The sequence below is a fragment of the Ambystoma mexicanum genome, chromosome 13, assembly GCF_040938575.1.
Source record: "Ambystoma mexicanum isolate Mex_15411 chromosome 13, UKY_AmexF1_1, whole genome shotgun sequence".
Classification (NCBI taxonomy): domain Eukaryota; kingdom Metazoa; phylum Chordata; class Amphibia; order Caudata; family Ambystomatidae; genus Ambystoma; species Ambystoma mexicanum.
This window is the reverse complement of record NC_090938.1, coordinates 344640696-344664603: the sequence shown is the minus strand read 5'-3', so window position 1 is coordinate 344664603 and position 23908 is coordinate 344640696. Positions and strand designations below refer to the sequence as shown.

General features: G+C 47.5%; 1 protein-coding gene across 4 annotated transcripts in view; it reads right to left on the bottom strand.

Moving 5' to 3' along the window:
* RBM23 (RNA binding motif protein 23) overlaps positions 1-23908 on the bottom strand; it is a 1244959-nt gene that overhangs the window by 294807 nt on the left and 926244 nt on the right. For all 4 annotated transcript variants that reach the window (XR_011282968.1, XM_069633849.1, XM_069633851.1 and 1 more), the window contains 2 exons: positions 15883-16000; positions 15630-15782 (listed from right to left, as the gene is read on the bottom strand). Coding sequence is in view for 3 of the 4 variants with exons in the window: in XM_069633849.1 (XP_069489950.1) it covers positions 15630-15782; positions 15883-16000 (271 nt within the window). In the remaining variant the exon portion in view is untranslated. The remainder of the gene's footprint in view (positions 1-15629; positions 15783-15882; positions 16001-23908) is intronic.

The following is a 23908-nucleotide window of genomic DNA, read 5'->3' as shown; positions in this document are numbered from 1 at the left end:
CCAAGCGTGAAGGTTGAGTGTCTTGACCTCTGGATGGAGAAGCCGACCCCCCTCGTGTGAGAGAAGATCCTCTCAGTAGGGAAGACGGCGTGGAGGGCAGATGGACATTTCTAGAAGGTCCGGGTACCACGCTCTCCTGGCCTAATCCAGAGCAATGAGGATCTTATGGGAACCAAACCTCTGTAACCTTCGCAACACTTGAGGAATGACTGCGACTGGAGGAAACGCATACAGCAGTGGGAATGACCAATCCACCACAAACGCGTCTCCTAAAGCTCCTCTTGGAAGAAATTCCCTTGTGCAGAATCTCTTGCACTTCCGGTTGACACTGGTGGCAAAGAGATCCACTTGCGGGGTTCCCCAAAGGGCGATGATCTCCGGAAGGACTTCCTGAGCCAACTCCCACTCATGAGAGATTGTGCTCTGCCTGCTCAGAGCTTCCACCCCCGCATTTTCGTCTCAGGCCAGAAGAACTGCCGAGATCGAAATTCCCTGCTGGATGGCCCAGAACCAGAGCTGCATTGCCTCTCTGCACAATGGGAGTGACCCTACCCCCCTTTTTTGTTGAGGTAATGCATGGCCACTGTGTTGTCCGTCATGATCAGGACACTCTTCCCCCGTACAGAGGGCAGAAAAGCCTTCAGGGCTAGCCTGATGGCCCTCAGCTCTAACAAATTGATGTGGATTCTGGACTCCGACGGAGACCAATGACCGCTGGCGGTCAAATCGTTGGCATGAGTGCCTCATCTTGAGAGGGAAGCGTCTGTCACTACCGTCACCTTCGGCCACGGTTGCCAAAACGGTTCCCCCCCTCATCAGGTTCCCTTCATTGGCCCACCACAGAAGATCCTGGGAGACCGAGAGTGGAATCTGAACGGGATCCGACATCTTGCCTGAGAACTGTTACCCCTGCATCTTTCGAACCCATTGCAGGGATCTCATCCGCAGCCTGGGGTCTGGCGCCAGAAAAATGCAGAATGCCATGAGGCCGAGCAACCTTAAGAATTCGAAAGCAGGGAGACTCCGGGCATGTTGAAACTTGTCCACCATCTGCACAATGTGATGAGCCCTCACCTTGGGAGGCGAACACTTCCCCAAGAAATTGTCCAACACAGCCCCGATATACTGGAGCTATTAGGAAGGTGTCAGATGCGACTTCTTGAAATTCAGGGAGAAGCCCAGCCTGTGGAGGGTGCGGCAGGTGAGACCGAGGTGATCCAACACTTGCTCGGGAGAGCGCCCCCGGATCAACCAGTCCTCCAGGTAGGAGTAGACGTGAATCCCCCCCCTCGCCTGAGAAACGCTGCCACCACCACCATTAGCTTGGTGAAGACCCTCGGGCGGAGGTCAATCCAAATGGCAGGACCCGAAACTGAAAGTGCGAGTCGCCAGTCACAAACATTAGGTACTTTCTGTGCTTGGAATGAATCGGCACATGAAAATAAACATCCTGTAGGTCCAGAGACACCAACCAATCCTGAAGTTGAAGGGCCTGGAGGAATTGAGAAAGAGTAACCATCTTGAACTTGTCCTTCCTGAGAAGTTTGTTCAACCAACGCAAGTCCATGATGGGTCTCAATCCCCCGTCTTTCTTTGGGATCAGAAAATAAGGTGAATACCATCCCTTGTTCCTCTCCGCTACAGGCACCAGTTCTATAGTGTCTTTCTCCAGCAGGGTTAGGATTTCCTGCGCAAGGAGCGGATCCGGAAGCTTCAAAGAGAGTTTCCCCGGTGGATTGTCGTGAGGCCGCTGAAGGAAGGGAAGGCAGTAGCCGTGCAATGGAATCCAGCACCCACGTATCCGAAGTAATGGCTCGCCATTCTTCGAGATGCTGAGACAGTCTGCCCCCAACTGGCGAGCCATGGGACATGGCCTCATGACTGTTTCACAGCGGCTGCGGCAGTGCCTGAAGGCAAAGAGGCAGCTGCCTGAGCGTCCCTGGCACCACGATTTCCCCGACCACAACGGGTACTTTTTTGCTGGCCCCTTTGACTGGCGGCCACTCTCGTGCGACCAAAGGAGAAGTAGTAACGAAATGATCCTCCCCTCCATTGCTGTCCCCTAGGACGAAAAGGCAGAGGTTGACGCACAGCTGCGCTCAAAGATTTAGCCGCAGCTTTTGAGGTCTGCAACCTCTCAAGGCTCTCATCAGCCTTGCTGCCAACGAAATGTGCGCCATCAAAGGGCATGTTGAGAAGACGGGCCTGACCATCCGGAGCAAAATCCAACTTCCACAACCACGCAAATCTGCGAATAATGCTGCTTGCAGCCATGGATCGGCTAACACTGTCGGCCGTATCCAAACCTGACTGAAGGGATTCGCACAGAGCATCCTTGCCGTCCTGCACGAGAGCAAGGAACCCGAGTGTGTGAGACCCTTGCCAAGGCACAAATGGAGTTGGCCGATTTCAATGCCATGCTCCCAGCAGAAAATACCTTCCGGGCCCAACCGTCTAAGCGCGTGTCGTCCCTATCCAGAGGGATGGTAGGGTACGCCGCCTGCCTTGAGGTGGCCGTAGCCGTCTGAACCACCAAACTCTGGGGAGTGGGGTGAGTAGATAAATAGCTGGGGGTCGCTAACGGAAGGGCAGTATTTCTTGGTCAAAGATTTATTAACAGACGGAAGAGATTCAGGGGACTGCCAAGCAGCTGCCACCCTTTTCTGCAAGGTGAGATGAAATGGTAAAACCGGGTCAGAGGAAGGACCTTGATCTAAGATGTCAGTTAGATCGTCCTGCACAAAGTCTTCAGGAGGACTGGACCAGCCCAGATACTCCGAGACTCTCGCCTTGAGGCTTCTGTATGACGACTCCGCATGAGCCCCAGGCTCAGGACTACCAAAATCCACTTCCGGGGAAGTATCCAACCCACTGGCATCATTGATTGATTGATTTATTTATAGAGCGCTTTACACCAAGGCATCATGGAGGGTCTGCCTCAACTCCTCCAACTGACTGTCTCCAGAAAAAAGTGGAGCATCATCAAGCTCACCAGGGTCCTCAAACTCAGACCTTTCCTCTTCTTCATAAATGTCAGCCAGAGGGAGTTGAAACCCAGGTCTGGTGACAGAAGAGGGCCTTGAGTCCAAAACTGGCCTCACAGACTTCGCTGTAGCCTTCCTAGGAGGATCCACCACATTGGGTTGCTCCAAAGGTAGATTGCAGGCAAAAATACCCAAAGGCGCTGATAGCTCTGAAGGCTTCGACGTCAAAAGCGTCGATAAGCTTGACGTTGTGAGCACCGAAGGCTTCGGCGTCGACACAGGTGCCGACGGCGCTGTGGGCTGATACGATGATAAAGCGTCGACATCTGAGTCGGTCGGACATGGCGGCGACCGAGTCGACGCCGGTCTCGCTGGAGACGAGGACCGAGACCTAGAAGCACGTCTCCTGCGACTTTTCAAATCCTTGTCCGTACGGGATCTCGACGGCTCCCGATGCGAGTCGCGTCGTGGATCCGAGCCCGAAGGCATGCGAGCCACAGTACGAGACCGATCCTGGCCGGCTTCGTTAGAAGGCGCGACCGGACCTGTGCCCTGCGATTGAAAAAATCGCCAACATTTGTTCTTTGAACGCTGCCATTCCTCTGGAGTCGAAGACTTTGTTGGGCATGCTACCTTCCTCGAGGCACCATCCTCCGAGGAGGATGTGAAAGGTGCCCGGTGATGGAACTTCCTACAGCGCTGGGACGAGGAAGAAGAATGGCGGGAACCACTCCGGGACCGAGATCCCCGGGACACCTTCCGACGCGGAGAGGCGTCCCTCGAGTCATCGGTGGAAACCCCCTTGGACTTCGATTTGGATTTTCGGGACATAACAGGCTTAGAGCCCCTACCTACCTGGAGCTTCCCCTTCCACTACCACAAGGCCTTGGCAGTCAGCGACTGGCATTTCGAGCAGTCGTCGGTGTCGTGCGACTCGCCCAGGCACCCCAAACAAATGTGATGCGGGTCGGTGAGCAACATTTTCGACTTGCAGTCCCGGCAGGTCTTGAAACCAGACCACGGAGTCCGAGGGGTCGAAGAGAGAGAAAGACATCTTCACGATGATAACACACGAGGCGCGCCGAGTTATACGAAGCAACAGGTTCGTGGAAAAAATGGAACTGAGGCTATGGACGCAGTGCGTCCTATTTATAACATCCGGTGACGTCACCCTCGACGGAGGCCTTCGAGGGACATTGACCTGACGTCGTCGACGCAGGACACCCTCTGCCGAAAAAGTTTCCGAAGTGCAAAGCTGTGGACATTACATGTCAAAGATGTGGAATACGCTGGAGGACACAATCCATTCGAAATTTTATTACCAGGGGTATTTTAAAGTAGGAGACTTCCTCAGCAGTGTGCTTGAAAATGGAAAGCGCTGCTAGGTAACCTTTGAACGTACCAATTGGGAGTCCCAGATTTGCCAAGTGCAACAGATGAGATAACACCATTGGTGTATTGCATGAAAAAGGGTCAACATTCTTATCCCTACACCAGCTGGCAAACTTATTCCAAAGGCAGCGGTATAAGGATTTGGTTGCTAGCCATCTGGCCGAAAGCAACACCTCCATTATGTCATCTGGGAGGTCCCAATCCTTGTATCCCAGCCTCTCAGAAACCATGCATGAAGGCTGAGGGTCTTGATATCCAGATGGAGAACCTGACCTTCCTCTTGCGAAAGAAGATCCACTCTTTGTGGAAGTCAAATCGGAGGACAGATGGACATGTCTAGAAGGTCCAGGTACCACGTTCTCCTTGCCCAATCCGGGGCAATTAGGATCATGGTTTTCCTGAACCTCTGCAACCTCCTAATTACATGATGAATGACGGGTACTGGAGGTAACGTATAGAGGAGTGGAAATTCCCAGTCCACCACGAAAGCGTCCCCTAGAGCTCCTCTCGGGGGAAATTCCCGGAGCAGTAAAGTTCGCAATTCCTGTTGGCATTGTTCGCGAACAGATCCACTTGAGGAGTTCCTCAAAGGGCGAAGATCTCTTGAAGGACTTCCTGAGCTAGTTCCCACTTGTCGGAGACTGCACTCTGCCTGCTCAGAACGTCCGCCATTGTGTTCTTCTCTCCGGCTAAATGCACGGCCGACAGAGAGATTCCTTCTTGTATTGCACAGAACCAGAGCTGCATTGCCTCTCTGTACAGTGATCGTGACCATACACCACCTCTCTTGTTGAGGTAGTACATGGCCACCGTGTTGTCCATCATTATCAGGACATTCTTTCCCTGTAAAGACGACAGGAAGGCCTTCAGCGCTAGTCTGATTGCCCCCAGCTCTAAAAGGTTGATATGTAGTTTGGACTCTGATGGAGACCAACGACCGCCAATGGTCAAATCGGTGGTATGAGCTCCCCAACCCATGAGTGAGTCGACCGTCTCTACTGTTATCTCCGGCCATGGTTGCCAAAAAGGTTGTCCTTTCAAGATGTTCTCCCGACAGGCACATCACTGATGGTCCAGTGAGAGTCTGTTTGGGATTTGTAGGAGAACTGACATCCTTCCTGAGAACTGTGACCACTGGGTCCTGAGAGCCCATTGAAGAGATCTCATTCTCAGGCGAGCCTCTGGCACCAGAAAAATGCAGGTTGCCATGAGGCAAAGCAACCTCAGAAAATCAAAGGCTGGGCGACGGTGGGCATTCTGGAATTGTGTCACCATCTGTAAATGTCTTGAGCCCTCACCTCTGGTGGCGAGGCTTTTCCCAGGGATGCAACCAGGGCTGCTCTGATAAACTGGAGTCTTTGTGATGGTATCATGATGGCACAAGTAACTTAGATGATCTAGGGCTTGTTCCGGGGATTTTGCCCTGATCAACCAATCGTCTAGGTAGGGGTAGACGTGAATCCCCCCTCTCCCGAGACTCGCTGCCACAAACACCATTAATTGGTGAAAACCCTGGGGGATGAGGTTAGCCCAAATAGCAGAACTCGAAACTGATAGTGCAAGTTGCCAATGGCAAACCTCAGGTACTTTCTGTGCTTGTGATGGATAGGCACATGAAAGTAAGCATCCTGAAGGTCCAATGATACCAACCAATCCTGAAGTTGGAGGGCCTGAAGGATCTGAGAAAGGGTTACCATCTTGAACTTGTCCTCCCTGAGGTACTTGTTCAAGTCTCTAAAGTCCAAGATGGGCCTCAATCCTCTGTCCTTTTTCGGAATTAGAAAATACGGGGAGGACCAACCCTTGTTCCTCTCCGCTACAGGTATCGGTTCTATAGCACCTTTCTCTAGCAGGGTTAAAATCTCCTGCATAAGGAGCAGACCTGGAATCTTCAAAGAGATGTCTCCCGGTGGATGACTCTGAGGTGTTTGTAGGAAAGGCAGACAGTAACCTTGGGCAATTGTCTCCAATACCCAAGCATCTGAAGTAATAGCCTGCCATTCTGTCAGATGTTGAGTTAATCTGCCTCCTACTGGTGTCTTGTGATGTAAGACCTTAGAGAGGTTTTGGGGCGGCTAACTCAGATGCTGAGGGTAAAGTAGCACCTGCTGTTGCGGTCTTAGTACCTCTACCCCGTCACCACAGGGCAATCGTCTCTGGCCTCTTTGAGCTGGCTGTCCTCTGCCTTTTCTGAATGTGGAATAATAGCGAAAGGACCTAACCCTCCAGGGCGCACCTGTGGGGCGGTTTGGAGTTTGCCGTATCGCAGTTCCGAGGGATTTGGCTGCCGCCTCTGAAGTTTGCAGCTTCTCCAAACTCTCATCAGCTTTACTACTAAATAGATGTGTGCCATCAAAGGGCATGTTGAGAAGTCTGGACTGTACGTCTGGGGCAAATCCCGACTTCCGCAACCATGCAAATCTGCGGATTACTGTACTAGCCGCCACGGCTCTGCTGATGCTGTCAACAGAGTTGAGACCGGTTTGGAGGGATTCTCACATAGCGTCCTTTACATCCTTGTTAAGGTTCAAGAAACCATCCCTTTCCTCCCCCTCGGAGATATGGTCAGCCGCCATCGAAACACAATCCTAAAGGGTGTGCATAAACCTGGCCAGCGTGCATGTGGCATTAGAACACTTTAACGCCATGCTGCATGCCAAGAAAACTTTCTTGGCCATGGCATCAAACTTTGTCTCATCACGATTTTGCGGGATTGTGGGATATGCATTCTGCTTTCCAGAAGAAGTTGCAGCCTGTACTACCAGACTTTCTGGAGTTGGGTGATTTGAAAGATATAGAGGATCCGAAGTTGATGCTCTACATTTAGCTGTTAATCTTTTGTTAACTGCAGGGATCACCTCTGGTGTTTGCCAGTTGGTAGATACCCTTCTATGTAAAGCCGTGTGAGAAGGGACAATAGGGTCCTCCTGTGGTCCTTTGTCGAGTATATCCATTAGGTCATCTTGTTCGAAAACAGGTGTGGGCCCAGACCACCCCATATACTTCATCACCCCAGTCATAAGCAATGTGTAATTGCTTTCCGCATGATCTCCTGGATCAGGTCTACCGAATTCAACTTCCGGGGAATTATCAATCCCACTTGCTTCGTGCAGGGAGTCCTGCAGATGTTTTATTATAGATTCTTCTGACACCAGTTCGTCTGGGACTGAAGGTATGGGACACCATACTCCCATTTTGAGTATGGTGTCCCATACTCAAGACCAAAAGGCCTTTCTTCTTCAGATGATTCTGCCTCCTCATAAATCAAGTATAGGGTCTTGAAATAAACTGAACGAGCTTGTGGAGCGTAATTTTTTCAAACATAGAAGGTGTTATGGATTTCATTATTGGTGCAGAAATTGTCACGCTGATGATGACGTCAACAGCTTCGATGAAACAGTCAATGGCTTCGATGAAACCGTCAATGGCTTCGATGAAACCGTCAAATGGCTTCGAAGTCATCGATGGAATCGACAGTAATGTCAACGTCTTCCACGTAATCGAAAGTTTTGTCTTGTACCGCGTCGAGGAGGACGACATACACGGCGTCGATGGCTTCTCCTTCGATGGGGGTGCCGAGGGCGTTGATGACGCACGCTTCAGCTTTGCTGTATGAGTCGATAGCGACGACTTCTTATGCGTCATAGACGCTTTTTCTCGACTCAAGGGTTTTTCACGCTTTCAAGGAGTTTCCCCAGCCGAGGTCGAAGACTCACGGCTTCTGTGTTTTCCAGGTGTTTCTCCTGGGGTATCGCCTCTAAGTGTCTTCGAGGGGGACAAGGCTGCGTTCTCGAACACCTTTAACATATTTTTACAGAATTCCTCCCACTCTGCCTGGGTACTGTGTTTCGTTGGACTAATGACCCTCTCTGGTGAACTGGAGGAGGAGGTGGGCGGCGACCTATGGTGCCTTTTCTTGCTATGTTTTCGAGGAGGTAGAATGATGTGATCCACTTCGAGAACGTGATCAGGAGTGTTTTTTGTGACGAGGAGACGAAGGCCTCGACTCGTCCGAAGTGCGTTTGGATGGTGTAACAGACTTTGGGGGATTACCTGTCTCCAATTTCCATCTGTGCTCCTTCAAGGACTTGGTCAGCATTGACATACACTCGTCGCATTCGGAACATGGATGCTCTGCCCCAGGGCACCACAGACAGACCCTGTGTGGATATGTCATGGACATCTTAGCCCCGCAGTCACAGCATTTTTTAAAACTGGATCGGGCGTAGATGGAGCCGATGAGGAGGTCGTCTCGTTGAAGTTTAGTTGAAATTTTCACAGAAAGATCGAATAATATCGATGTTCTCATAGAATCGAGTGTTACATTCCCGAAGATGTGAAGCGTGGAAAAACGGAACTGAGCAACGGACGCTGCACGCGCTACTTATACCTGTGATGACGTCGACATCGGCACAGAGTCCTCCGAGGGACATCGACAGGTATCGACGCACAGCGCCATCTACTGGGAAACAGGTTTTGTTTCCGAAGCAGCAAGCTGGATATTGGGAAATATCAAAGATAAGGAATACGAGGGAGGACACAATCCATTCGAAATGGGTGATTGGAAGGCACATCTTTTGAAAATACTTAATTGTGGGACCTATTTAGGATTCCTCTAGATTGCTCCCAGAGGGATAGTGCGAGAGAGAGCGAGAGGGCATTTATCCTTTGGACATCATTACCAGCCAGCCACTTACTGGACAGTAGGTGCAGCCAGTCTGTATTTACCTGCAGCAGCTCTAGACACAACTGTTGAGTTCTTAAGGGTACTGAAGCCCATCCTTGTCCTATTTCTGTCCACCACACTGCTTTCCTGCCTTAAGAATGAATTCTTCTCAGGGCCATTTCCATATAGTTTCTTCAATTTTCATTACCTTCTGTTGAAGATAATCAGAAGCACGTCCTTTTGCCATAATTTAAACTCCTTGGTTAAAGCCCGCACAGGACAAGGCTAGCAGTGTTGTGTGCTGCAGGTGTTTGGTAACGAAAGGGTAGCAGCGCAAAGTGTGAGTGTGCTGCGCAGTCGTCAACAAGCAGCGACTGAAAAGTAAGTAAGGTGAAGGCAGTGGAAGCAGCCACTACTGCTCTCTACTAAACTGCCCAGGCTTGCGCGTACTTCTATTAACCGCCTGGCTTAACATGCTCTGTCTCTGCGCAACCATAGGCTTCCCCTCTTCTGGTTAGCCATACTTTGTGTTTTGTGAGGGCCTGCTGTGTACTGAGGCGGCTGTGCCTCCTCACGGCTAACTGCTGTGTTCTAGGTCAGTTTTTCCCCTCTAGGTTCCCACCCCACTGGTCAATGTTGGTTAACTGTTGTGCTCTATGGGTCTGTTTTTCCCCTTCTAGGGGACTATTCCACTGTTGGTATCCATTTAACTGTGTCTGCTGTGTCCAATAGCCTCTCTCCCACTCTCTAGGATTCCATTCCATGGTGGTTACTGGGTCTCTGCTGTTACACTAGGCTCTCTCTCAATCTCTAGGATCCCACTCCACCGTGGTTACTGTTGATCACCTGACTTGCTTCTTCTTGTTGTGTTCTCTACCGTGTGATTCCCCACACCCCCTTTGTTCTGCGCATCTTGTGTTGCGCTATGCTGGGCTGTTGTGTATTTTATTTTTTATTTTTTTATTTTTGTTCTCTCTCTCTCTCTCTCGATTTACCCCATCTTCTCTAACTGCTACTCTATCTCCTATCCTATCCCACTCACCAAGTCTGGAAGGAAAACGTTCAAGAGGGATATCCTGGTCTCCAACCCAGGCCGTCCAATCACCGATACCTACTACATCAGCGCTTTCTCCAGACAGACTCTCACCAACATCCCCTTTGTCGTTCCTTGCCAGAGCTATGGAACCTTCATATTGCCTCTGTTCTCTCTCCTTTCTCCCGGTGGGAGGTCCTCTTGGCATCCTCCCATTCCTCCAAAGTCTTCCCCAATGTTTAACTAAAGGATAGCGTCATTGTCCAGGGCCCGCAGCCCAATCTCCACCTTCTGGATAGGCGTCTCCTGCGTCTTACCAACTGCCTCCCTTCTACTGGTACTCCTTCTACCACCTCTCTGGCTCCTCTGTCCCCTACTTCCTCCTCCGCTGCCTCTCTGGCACCCCCTCTCCTCTTCCTCCTCTGTGGCCCCTATACCACTTCTGTCTGCTGCCTCTGCCCACTCTCGTGCCGATCTACTGGGTCCGCTGGGTGTACCTCACTCCTGTACCCCACCCCGGAAGTCTTTCAAATGTGGCAACCGGCTTCACGTCGCTACTCTCAACTGTTGCTCTGCTGTCAAACACTCCTCTGACATCTGACACCTCCTTGAAGACCTTGATCTGGATGTCCTCGCTCTCACTGAGACATGTTTCACAACTAGCTCTGTCACAAGGTTTGAAACTCTTTCTCCCTGAGGGCAACACTATCCCCTCTGAGCCAAAAACCAACCGCCCAGAGGTGGAGTGGCCCAGATCTTTCCAGAGTGGGTCCCTGCTTCTGTCATTCCCATGCAGGCCTACTCCTCCTTTGAATGTCTGGTCTGCAGGCTCTCTCTCTCCTGGACTCTCTCTGACAGTGGCCACCATCTACAGGCCACCTGGCCAGGTCGCCCACTTCCTCTCAGAATTGACTGACCTCTCCTCTTCTCTCCTTGCCTCTACCTTTCAACCGCTCCACCTCTGAGACCTCAACATCGATCTGGATGCTTCTAATCCTACTTCTGGGCTCTTCCGCAACCTTTGCAATACTCTCTCCCTTTCCATTCTACCCTCTGGTCCGACACACTCTGCTGGACAAACCTTCAATGTTCTCATCTCCTCAGACATCCCCCTCTCTAACCCTTTTATCACTCCTCACTCTTGGGCTGACCACTTTCTGCTCTCCTCTCTGCAAGGAGCTGGCCAATACTACTGCAGTCTCCACCTCTCCTGTTCCCTCCCAGGCCCTCTGTACAGCTCTGGCCTCACATTTTACCACTAAAACTCATGACATCTTGTCCTTGCTTTCCTCTCCCTCTCCCTCTATCAGGCCCCCTTTGGCCGCCTCTCCCTCTCCTCTTCCTTCCTGACGATGTTTCTAGACAACTCTGATCTATGAAAGTGTTGTCCAAACAGTGCTCCCCTGCTCTTCCAAAACCATCAAGGACAATGCCACCCTCGCTCCAGCCTCAGCCAATTTCTGCAATCACTCTTTCGCCACTGGATCTTTCCCCTCTCTCAAGCACTCCCTTGTGCACCCCCTCTTAAAAAAGCTTTCTGCAGATCCAACCTGTCCAGCTAACTATCGCCCGATTTCTATCACTCCTTTCACGGCAAACTCCTGGAAAAGCTGGCCATCTCCCAGATTAATCTTTACACTGAATCTGTTGGTTGCCTTCATGATTATCAATCTGGCTACAGAGCAGCCAGAGGCATGGAAACTGCTCTCATGGACACCTATGAAGATCTGCTTTCTAATCTTGACTCCGGCTCTCCCCCTGTCAATCACGCCAGCCTGATCAATCATCTACATGAGAACCTGTGCATCACGGATAAGGCCCTGGCGTGGCTGAACTCCTCCCTCCTGGATGGACCCTGCCAGGTCCAATTTGAGTCCTTTCTCTCCACCACCTCTATCTCCACATGTGATGTCCCCCATGGCTCTATCCTCCCACCCAGGCTCTTCAATGTCTATCTGGCCCCTTTGGCCGAGCTCATCGCCACCTTCTCTTCTAACTTTCAGTGCTATGTCGATGACACTCCGCTCTCTTTCAGGGTTTCCTCAGCCTCCCCTCCTCCCTCACTCATTCCTGACTGTCTATCCGCGAATCAGGATTGGTGCACCTCCAATGATCTCTGCCTTAATGCCAATAAGATGGAGATCCTTCTCATTGGGACCTCTGCAACCCAACATTCTCCTTCTCTCCTCCCATCACAGACCTTGCCAAGAAGGCCCACTTCCAGCTTCACCTCCTCCTCAGAGGTATTCTACCTTTTCCCACTTTGCCCCAGAAGCTCACTGTCTCCAGAGCCCTGATTATCTCCAGGTTGGACTACGGCAACAGCCTCGTCCTCAATCTGTTTAACTCTACTTGTCACCCCCTGCAACTAATCCAGTACAGGACTGAAAGACTTATCCTTGGCCTCAAGCCCAAGGGCCATATCTCTCCAGCCCTGAAATCACTCCACTGGCTCCCGGTGGCAGCAAGGATCAAGTTCAAGACCCTCTGCATCGTTGAAAAGGCTTTCTGAAGTCAGGGCCCGCACTACATCCAACTCTCTCTGCCAAAATACCTTCCTTCTAGAGCCCTTCGCTCACCTCTCCTCTGCAGGCAGCCTCCTCTGCAGGCGCCCCCCTCTGGAACGGCCTCTCTGCCCCTTTCAGACTTGAGCCAGAGCACTTGCACTTCCCCCTCTCCCTTCCCCCTGCACCTCTCGTGCCACACATGCATGATCTGAATGATACAAGGCCTAGTAAGATCGTTTGTCTTGCCTTCCAACAGTCTACCCTACCTTGTCTTCTGGTGCCTAGAAACACTTGTGTACAACACGTTATAAATGCCATATGATATCATCCTTGGGTTCCAACACAGCTGGGCTAGGGAGGGAAGCACCCACAAGAGAGAAGAGAGAGGGTGTTAGGCAGAAACCTGTGCAGTTCCCTTAGGGACCACTGCAAAAGATTTAGGACTACAGGTGGTTGGCAGTAAACCAAATTGGTAGCAGTCTGTACCACCCAGATTTACCTGGTAGCTGTGGCTGAGCAGTCAGACTTCTCTCAAGATGAGTTAGGCAGTATGCAGAGTATACACAATAGGCACAGAGACACAGCAGTACAAGCAAACACTGACCAGAGCTTTGGTGTAAAAGTATATAATTATTTATTTAAAGACACACTTGTAAATTACACTAGCACAAAAAGAGGTAAGTAAATTCAACACACAGTCACTATTACTAGATGTACATCCCTTATTCCTTATTAGACAAGTCTTAGTTAACACCACTTATTTCCAGACAGAGGTGAGCGCTTAACTAAAGATGGCACTCAATAAGTTAAGAAAAAGGGAGGGAAAAGGCAGAAGTTAGGAAAAGCATACAACACAATACTTTAGAAGCACCCAGCAAGGCAGGAAAGTCAAGTCTACTTGTGAGCAAAAAGTTCAGAGGCCAGGTTCCCTCTTAGAGAGAACAAAGCACCAATGCGCCCAAGATCACACAGCTTAAAAGTCTTGAAAATTCTTGCAGGGAGTTCAAAAAAGAATTAAGTCGGCTCAGAAAAGTTCAGTTAGCCAGCCTAGGGCCAACCCAAGTGGAAAGTGGAGGCTTTAAGAGTCGCCCCACACAGACCGTTGCAAGGGAGGCCAGGCGGACACAGTACCTTCAAAGTGGAGAGGATCGTCCAGTGGGGGCAGTTGTTCCTGGCAGCAGGTGCAAGTCACGGCGTCGCCCAGAGGAAGAGATGGTCTTGACATGGAGGAAAGCTGAAAGTCGTTGCACTACCAGGGAAGAAACCAGCCGCGGAGTTCTCCGGTTAAAAGGTAAGACCCTTTTATTCGCGGTAGTGGAAAAACCGTGGTATCCCGGTTGCCGGGGTGCTTGGCACAGGCAAGGCGGCCACGAGAGGATCCGGGAAGGCGAAAAGACGGGCAAACTGGTTATCCCCACCAGTCAAAGGAAGAAGACTCTCCGGGCTGGAGATCTCCTCTGTCGTCGGGGAAAAGTGGTGAGACGGTTCAGCAGGGTTCCACCGGTGGTGTCGTCGTTGCAGGTCGGCTCAGCTTCTCCCTCTTCGGATTCTTTAGGTCCTGTGGCACTTCTGAAGTTCCAGTCCCCAAAGCCCTGCTTTTATGCAGCAAACCCCCATTCTTTCAGCCTAGCTGTCAATGAAACATGCTAAGTGGTGAGCCGGGCGGCTCACCACTTGGGCCAATCACACAAGAGTGCGACTTGAGTTGCCAAGGCAACTCAGTCCAGGGTGCCTAAACCCCCTCCCGCACCCCTGTGGTACCCAGACAGAGTGGCACCACTTTTGGAGGCTTCTGTGGAGAAACCCGCCAAAAAAGTGGAACAAAGGGCCCGACTTCAGTTGGTGTCACAGAAGCGAACACAAACGCCATTTTAGAACAGAGTTTCAGCAGAAATTACCAGCCAGTGATTTTATATTAATTTAATAAACCGGTGGTATGTTCGAGACTATATTAAAAAGTGGTAGCCTCGAACAATGAGAAAATCCCACAGGAAAATATTCATGGTCGAATATAAAAAGTAGTATCCACTGCCACCAGCCAAAACTCGATCAGGGGGGACAGAGACGTGCCCCCCTCGAACAACATACCCCGGGGCAATCGAATTGCCCCGGACCAGTACGTCCACAATATGATGGTTTGTACTGGTTTCTGTTCATAATTTGGGACTAGTAAAGCCAATGGTGACTTTACATGCCCTGGGACCCAGTAGTCAGTCCCAGGGTATGGAGTCTATGTTTGGGGGTCATTATGACACCCCTGGGTTACTGCACTGAGGGTGCTGTGTAACCCACATACCAAAAACACATGAAGCCCTATGGGGTAAAGGACCCCATAGCCCATAAAACACATTCAAAGTCAAAGGAACACCTCAAATCATGTCTAAGAGTGGGAGAAAGAGTCTCACTCTTAGCAGGAGAGAAAAAAATAAACTCCAAAAATCCAGCAAAGCTGCAAGGGGACTCACTAGGTTTGGGAAATTAGCCTTAACAGAGAAATTTCCCTAACAGAGGGGCATCCCATAGCTAGCCCCTTCTTGATCATTCAAATAAACACCCTTGAACTGTCTTCGAGAGTTGGTGTTTTCTTGAGGACAGCTGCAACAGTAGACACATACTAAAGTACAAGGGATAGTCATGTGACAACTCTGGACTTGTAGAACAAACACTACTAGTTTTGGTATATGGAGGAAGGGGTACAAGGTCCCCATGTAGTCAAAATGGTTCCACATTATGGAGGCGTTTTGAAGGACATAAGGGTGCAACATTGGGGTGCTACTGCCTTAGTACTGAAGGCCACTTAAAGCAGAGCACCAAAGTAGACAGCATCCCAGAGAGGCTTTGGATTAAGCCTAACAAGGAGGAAGGGACACAAGAAGCCAGCAAAAAGTAAACAGGGACAAATTAAGAGAGAAAAGGGATGCAAAAAAGAGAATTCTTCCCTAACAGGGACTACTCACATCAGCAAAAGGAAACCAAAAAATAGATTTCTGATCAAACACTCAGCAACAATTCTATGTCTTGGTCAATACAGAGGGAGACATACTCACCTGTGAGGCCTGCACTATAATTGGCACTCCTAGCAACCTCTGGCCGGTCAACCCAATTGCAAGAGGCACTGACTGAATCTCGCAGAACTCAACATAGGCAATGCCCTTAGAGCGGCGGGAGTTCCTGTCTGCAATGATGCGCACGTCCCGCACCTACCACATGAGGAAAGAGAAGATTTCTTTTTTAAATGCAATAGTGGGAGAAATGGTGGGTTACAGCACTTAAAGATGGCAAGTCTCCCCTTTGTCGCACCTTTCCCACAGCAGAGAAGAAGTCTTCCAGGTCACGTGGTCTGATTCGGGCTGCCAGCTGCATGCAGAAAACTGTGCGGGCGTCACGCTCCTCTGGGGACAGATTATTGAGAGGCTCCCTGTAGAAGAACAGAAACAAATAGGTTAATTTTTTGTTTCAACATATTTGTAGTAACACACACCTTTACTCTGAAGCAGTTCACAAATGTATAATATAAAAACTTTTAAAAAGCAAAGGACCATGACAAACACTACCATTTATTTTATTGGTTATTTAAAGGCGGTTATACAGCAAGACAGTGCTTCAAAGCGCCACAAGGGAAGGGAGCAAATAAACAAAGGAATTGACAATGTGAATAGAAAACGGAAGCAGTCCTACTAGGCCTTGCGACATTCGGAGCAGGCAAGTGCAGTGAAAGAAAAGGAAAAAAGGGGGAAGTGGGGTCGGGGTAAGTGCTTTTGACTAATGTCAAAGATGGTCTCAAGAACACACCAACTCCCAAAGACAGTTGAAGGGGTTTTTATTTTTAATTTGTAGAAAAGGGCACCAATTGCCGTGGCTCTCACTCTGGTCTAGATATGGCCAGTCCCTGCATAACCCCGCTTCCTCGCTTATGCCCAGCTTGATACTAGAGATTGGTAGCCCCTACTATCGTAATGCTATCTGCCTTAATGCCATGGCCTAAAGGCAAATACCATGTCTACCTACACTTCCTCAGGTAACAATTAGAGGTTACTTGTCAAATATTTCCCAATTATGTGATTCAAGGTTTCTGCCTTCCAGACACTCAAGTTCCACCCCATTTTATCCTTCTGCACTCTTCTGTGCCTCTCCCTATATCTCTGTCACTCTCCCTTCCTCCTACATCACCGACTTTTTGAAGGAAAGTAAAGCCTTTAGTTTCACTTCCCTTGCCTTTTGCTTACGTGTTATGAGGAAAGTGATCAGTCCTGCAGATGATCAATGCTGGTAAACATCGCTCCCCTTTTGAATTTTTCTATTTTTAACATTGCACACAGCATCTTACAAGACATTGCAAGGGGGATACTTTTATAAGCCCTAACTTACACAGACGATTTTTGGTTACTTTTATATGTGCCTAAAGACAACCTAGTGGCAGCAGTTATATCTTTACAATTTTTGCATTATTTGTTTGGTGTGCATATTCATGTTAACCGCGTATGGCTACTAAACGTTTCTAGTGCCCTAAAATGACCATGCTACGAGATTTTTGCTTGAAGTGTCCCTGGACTGCCTTGGAGACTGACCAGCTCCATCGTGGGCTACCTCACCAGAACCATCACCTTTCCGAATTGGAAGTGTGGAACTTTGGTGGACGCCAGCTCGTGCCATAAGTCGCCTTTTCCCTGAATTTCAGCTTCCCACCTTCACAGGAACCTGTCCTGGAGTAACTGCTGTGACTGGAAGGAAAACATGAACAACCTCCCACACCAAGTTACCTTTAACTTGCTAAGATGTCCCTAAACAGTTCATGTATAATTTACATCACACAGTGCAAGTCATTTATTAATTTCCTTTTTATTTTTTAATATTAAATGGAATATGAAAACCAACAATTTCACACACTAAAATTCATATAGATTCCACCATTATTCATACATCTCAATAACAACTCTAAAAATTACCACACACTCTCAATCCTACATTAAAACCTAACACATTCACCACATGCACAATCGAGGTCACAAATCCAGATGTGCAAACGACGCAATGTAGTGCAAAAAGTACAAATATATATAAACAGTGACTGCAGATATTCCCGTCTGACAACATTAATAAGTGCAATGTACCCAGAATATATTTCTGCGAATATCGCAGATTCAAGCTGCACAGCTATGGCTCAGTTAAACGTCAGTCTTCTTTTGGCAGAGTTCAACTTGTTGTTGACCTTCTCGAGTTTCGGCTATCAGGTTCAAATGCTTAAAATAAACCCAGCCTTCAACAGGGTGACAATCAATGTCAAAACGTAGGTGGTGAACACAACCAAAAAAACAAAAAGATCAACATTATCAACCCATTCATACATAATCATCAACAGCTGATACTTTCAAAAATCATATAAAAAAGTAATTTCAAACAAGGTGCTTGAATCTGACCTTTTAGAGTTAGGGGCAGACACAACTGGGAAGTCGCATCCAAATTAGCAAAGCCGTGCAAATAAAATGAGTGAAGCAGCGTCATGGTGAGGCAGAGAATGCAACTCTGTTAAGGAGACATAAGGGGAAGAATTTCCTTGTTGCTATTGCTCAGCCCTGTATTATCAAAGGATTATTGTTATGGCCACATCCCAGTATACGGCCTAGGACTCGCCTCGCGCTTTTGAGCCACAGGTATGTTCCTCCATGTCGGCACAGCAACTCCAATGCCATATTTCAAGCCAAATCTAAGCCAAAGAGACAAAACGGCATTGCCGATGTTAACTAAATACTCAGCGACTTCAAATGCTCACGTGTGTAGAAGCTCACAATATTCACAGCAAGAATGTGTGGGGGACTCGCCTTACACTTTTGTTTTCTTTACAGGTGTGAGATTCACTTCTCCTCATATATGCTGTAAAGACCAATGACTTACATGAACCCCGGCTCACATACATACATCTAGTCAATAAAAAACAAATCAATATAAAAGGTGAATTAGAGGTGTGTGCTAGATTAGTTGCGTGCCCACACTATAACTAAATAATTTAATGAGAGTTGAATAAGGCAGCCGGTGTGCACGGAACCTACCCAGTTATATCAGACAATCCTCAAACGGCAGGCAATGCCTTGACCGCTGAGGCAGCTAAGCACAAATTTCACCTTTCCCTTTGTGTGAGGGACGTGCCATGTTTAAAAATACAAGCCAGTCCTGCAGCCTCCGTCATCTGCGACGCAACCCGTGTCATCATTTAACCACTGGGCTTCCATGTTGATGTAAATGGCTGCTCCATCTTGAAGTGGAGCCGCCGTCCACATATTTATAATAATTTAGTTTTACCGGTCTTCGGAGGCCACTGCGACATTCAATTCACAGTTGTATTTGAAATTGAATTTCAATTTCAGATTAAATTAAAGGCCGGACTCTCATAACCAAAAAGGCACAAGCTATCCTCTTTCCTTTAACATACAAAAAGTAATGAGTAAATAACATATTGCACCATATTATCAAAGGGGATCAAGGGGCATGCATACTAAGTGCAGGCAAGATACAGGTCTAATTCAAGCTTCACCTTTCCTTGTGGGTGACAGATACACCTTATTATAAATATAACAGTGCCATCTTGAAATGGAAACGCTAATGGCATGTTGAAATGCAAGTTTGCCTCAGAAACCTTCAAGAGACCATTACGGCGGTTAATTCATAGTTATATGGTAGTATGTAGGCATGACAAAAATCACGTCAATTCATCACAGTAGCCCAATATAAGTCCTAATTAAACCCAAACTCGTCAGTTCTTAGTCAGGCCTTATCCAGCTTGTAAAGCCGTGCAGTCATGTAATAGTTAAACCTAAACCTAAAAACGTCTAGCCCATGGTGCATCATTTGGAAGGGTTGCACCAAGGGGTCAGAAATGGTCCCATTCCGGATCCTGCTCCGGTGTTCGTTTATCCTAATCCAGACCTTCCTTGACGTCATCCCAATGTATAGCATAGCGTAATTGCATTTGATCACATAGATTACATTAGTTGAGTTACAATTAGTGAAGTTCTTAATTACATGAATTACCACAGAGTCTTCAAACATGCCCTGAAGAAGACGACTTGATTACCACTGCCCAAACTTGTACGATTGAAGGGGCCTGACTAGCAAGCGGGTCCTCGGAATTGTTCTGTGATTTGTCACACATGTTGGCAGACCCTTCTTGATGAAAGAAGGTAGCAATTGATAACTGAGCCTTTAAAGACATTTCGGTGATGCTAGAAAAAGAAATGAAATAATTGCTTACTAATTAGACGATTAGATCGTACATTGTTCACTTATCCCTATTAATGATGAATACAGAACTGTCCATGGAAAGCATGCCCAAATGATTATTCTGCCCCCTCGCTCTCTACAAGTTGTGTCTAAATACTCTATGTGTATTTTGTCTCATTACATTTCAGTTTGTTTTGAATATTTTGATAGAATAATATATTTGTTTTCTAGAAAAATTGTCCACTTTTATGGTATTATGTTTCTGTATTGTTGTGCTTCCTAATGTCACTTCAGAATTTTTATCAAGCGGGATATCAGTTTTAGATACGCATGTTTAGCTAACTTAGTTGACTTACTCAAATAATTTCTAATTCGAGTGGTGGGATCAATTGTGGGTGTACAGATATAGGAACCCAACAGGGTGTTCCCGCTAATTTTGTTGAAGTGGACAAAAATACCTAGCAGGGGAGTATACCAGGTTATTCAGAAAACTACAAAAGAAGTCTTGGAAGGCGAGTACACTAGGCAGCCAAAAGTATTTGAAGATCCCTGGCAGGAGAGTACATCAGGCCATCTATAAAGTTATGAGGAACACTACAGAAAGATTGTTACAGAACATATTGTTTAAACACGAATTTTGTGAGTTCAACAAAGGAACAAGAGTCATTTTTTGCCATCCTAATCAAGAATCCAGGAGAAGGGGACCAACCTCTGGGTCCAAGGATCAATACCTTGGAAGAACATTTTCGGGTGGAACCACTTTGATACTTTTGTTTTTTTTTTAACACTTTGTGCTAACAACAAATCAGAGACATTTCCTTGCACCCTTAGCGTTTTGTTTATAGTGTGATTGTCAGGTTAGGACGTTTTGGACACAAGAACAGAGTTATCGACTTCTTAACAGAACCTTAGTTTTAGTTCATAGGCAGGGAAACCCCTCCTTAGCATAGGGCAAGGGAGGTATTTTTCCAACCCATTTTATTGTCAATAAATCTCTACTTGTTAAAACATGACCTCCTTGTGTCGTGCTCCTATTTCTGACTCCTTACAGTACACTGGGATTGAATGTCGCCGCAGGTGTGCTGCTACCACGGCGAGCACTTTGGTGAATACCCTTGGCACTGAGGCTATGCCGGATGGCAGCACTTTGAATTGGTAGTGTGCTGTTCCTAATTTGAAACTTAGGTCTTTTGTATGCAATGGCAACATTAAAATATAAAAGTATGTATCTTTCATATCTAGTGTTGTCATGCAATCCCCTTGTTTTGGAAGTGGTATTACGTCGTTTAGAGAATTGTGTGGCTTGAAATACTTGATTGCAGGACGCAGAACTAATACAGGGCATATGGTTAAGTTATTTTTGTGTACAAGGAAGTATGCTGAATAGTACCCTGATTTACCTCTTAAACTGAGATGAGTTGCATTGCTCCCTTCTGTAGTAAAGTCTCTATTTCCGCTTGTAGGTTGAGCTGGTGTTCTTGAGACATCCTTCTTGCTCTTGCCGGATGGTGTCATGGTCTTTGAAAGAATTCTATGCAAAATCCATTGGTTACTGCCATTAGCACCCACTGATCTGATGTTATCTCCCTCCCTTGCATGGGTGAATTGAGCAATTGTGCCTCCTACTGAGGATGCATTGGAGGGTACCCTGATGGGTGAGTCATTTGTTGGTGGGGGGTAGAGGAGCCCCTGTGCTTCTACCCAGACCTTACCTCGCTGTTGGGAGGTTTGGAACTGAGATGATTCTCCCTGCAATGAGTACCAGGGAGAATACCCAGAGTAGAACCCTGACTGCGTGGGTCATGCAAAGTCCTGTGAACTAAAGGATCGGTGGGTATTAAATACCCTGCATTCAACATACAGTTTGTTGGAAATCTGGTTTAAAGCTTTCAATGTTTCATGCTCTTTTTTTTAGTTGTTTGTAAGGCATTGTCTACAGCTTTACCAAATAGCGCTGATTCTGAAGGAACCCCCACTGTGCATCATTATAGACAGGTAAAAGAGTGGTATTATTAGCAATGCGTGTAGAGTAAGCAGCAGGTGTGGTTACTCTTTTTCCCAACGCCAAAAGATGTTTACATTCTTTTATCTGGCGGTGCTTCGGCATTCGACAGAGGGACACCTGCGCAGTTTCTAATAGTTGTAACCACTAGAGAATCGGGTTTGATGTGAACCCGGATGTAAAGTGTGACTGAAGGTGCAAGTTTGAATATTTTCCCACCCTAGGGATAACCACACATGTAAGGGATGGAGTAAGCCGGGAAGATGTAATTCTTTTGAATGGAATTCAACAAAGGAATAGATTGTCTGATAGGCCTTTTTTCTTTTAGAATGTCAGCCACAAAATCAGAGTCTGGTAACAACTCTTGGGTTTGAATTTGGAAATGTGCAGCTGCCTTTTTAACTAAGTCGTATAAAAGAAGCTGGTCATCTATAGGAGATGTGTTGCTGGGCAGATCATTGTCCCCAAAAATGATGTCTGATTCACCTGCATCCTCATGAGTGGGAGTAGCAGACCATGTACCTTGACCATCATCCCCCTGGTCTTGCTATAATTGGTCTAGTTGCAATTGGTCCTAATAATGGTCATTTTGTTCATCCTGAAATATATTGGATGGCTGACCTGAGATTTTAGAAGTGGGTTACCTTCTTTTAAAAGAAGTGATTACTGCTTAATTGGATACTTACTCATAAATGTGACAAATTCAGAAGCTTTATCCATGGTTTGCCCAAATCTATCTCTAGTCCATGTACCTGTTCTAGAGGTATCTGGAAAGTTCCAGGGGTATCTGGAAGGGGAAAAACAATTTCTTCTGGGTTCACAGCTTATTTCTTGTGATGTAGGGACTGAGGAGGAGAAATAACTTACCCTAATGATCTTTCAATGGATTCATCTCCCGCAGATTCCTCATCTTGATAGATATCCTCATCCAGCTCTTCTGCTCGGAAAGTTTTTCGACAGGGGGCATAGTGGACCTCGACTCAGCCGTCGATTCGTCTTGCTCAGTGCTCGATCGTCAGGTCCGGACATGACGTCAGGTGTGTATATATAGCACATTACTATACCCCATGCTTGAGTTCCTCCCTTTTTCCCCCCGTGCCTGAATGTTGCAAAGGAAAAACAACGGGAGTGAAGGCTAAAAAGCCTATAAAAACATAACAATGGGAAACATCCCAAGGGAGGAACCCCCCCAAACAATTACAAATTGGAATAACACATCATTTTTTAAAAAAAACCAATCTTTTAGCCAAAAGAAGCGGTCCCCTTACAGCGATTACAGTCGTCTTTCGCTTAGGTAGAAGCGTTAAGCCATAAGAGCTTTCTGAGCGGGGATGCATGGGAGGGGCGATGAGGTATCTGCGGGAGAAGAATCCATAGAAAGATCACTATGGTAAGTCATTTCTCCTTCAATGGATTGCTTTTCTTCTGCAGATTCCTCATAGACTTCCCAAGCAGTTAGGATAACGGAGGTGGGCAAAAAGAGTTAAATACTCAGATTTTGCAGAACTGCGCTACCAAAACGTGCCTCAGCCCCACATGCAACATTCAAAGTATAATGCTTGGTAAATGTGTGCAAAGACAACCATGTGGCCCCACAACATATGTGCCTAACAGGAACCCCCCTCTGTAAGGCTTTGGAAGCGGAGACCCCTCTAGTTGAATGTGCCCTGATGCTGGTGGGAAGCTCCCTGCCTGCCGACTGGTAACATTCGGATACACACAAAATAATCAACGTGGTTTGCTTAGTTATAGCGAGACCCTTACGGGATAATGAATGGGCCACAAACAACTGGTAGGTCTTCAGAAACTCAGATGTACGAGCAACATAAAAGCTTAAGGCTCTTTTGGGGTCAAGAAGGTGGAACCGCTCTTCCTCTTTCGAGGGATGCAGTGGAGGGTAAAAGACAGGCAAATCAATAGATTGAGAGAGGTAAAACTCCGAAACTACTTTAGGAAGGAAGTCAAACCTGACTTTGAAAGAAACTTTGCTCAGAAAAAACATAGAAACAGAGGTTTGCAGCACAATGCTTCCAACTCACTAACCCTCCTGGCTGACCTGATTGCAACTAAGAAGGCTGTTTTAAGAGACAACAGCCTTAAGGAACAGGA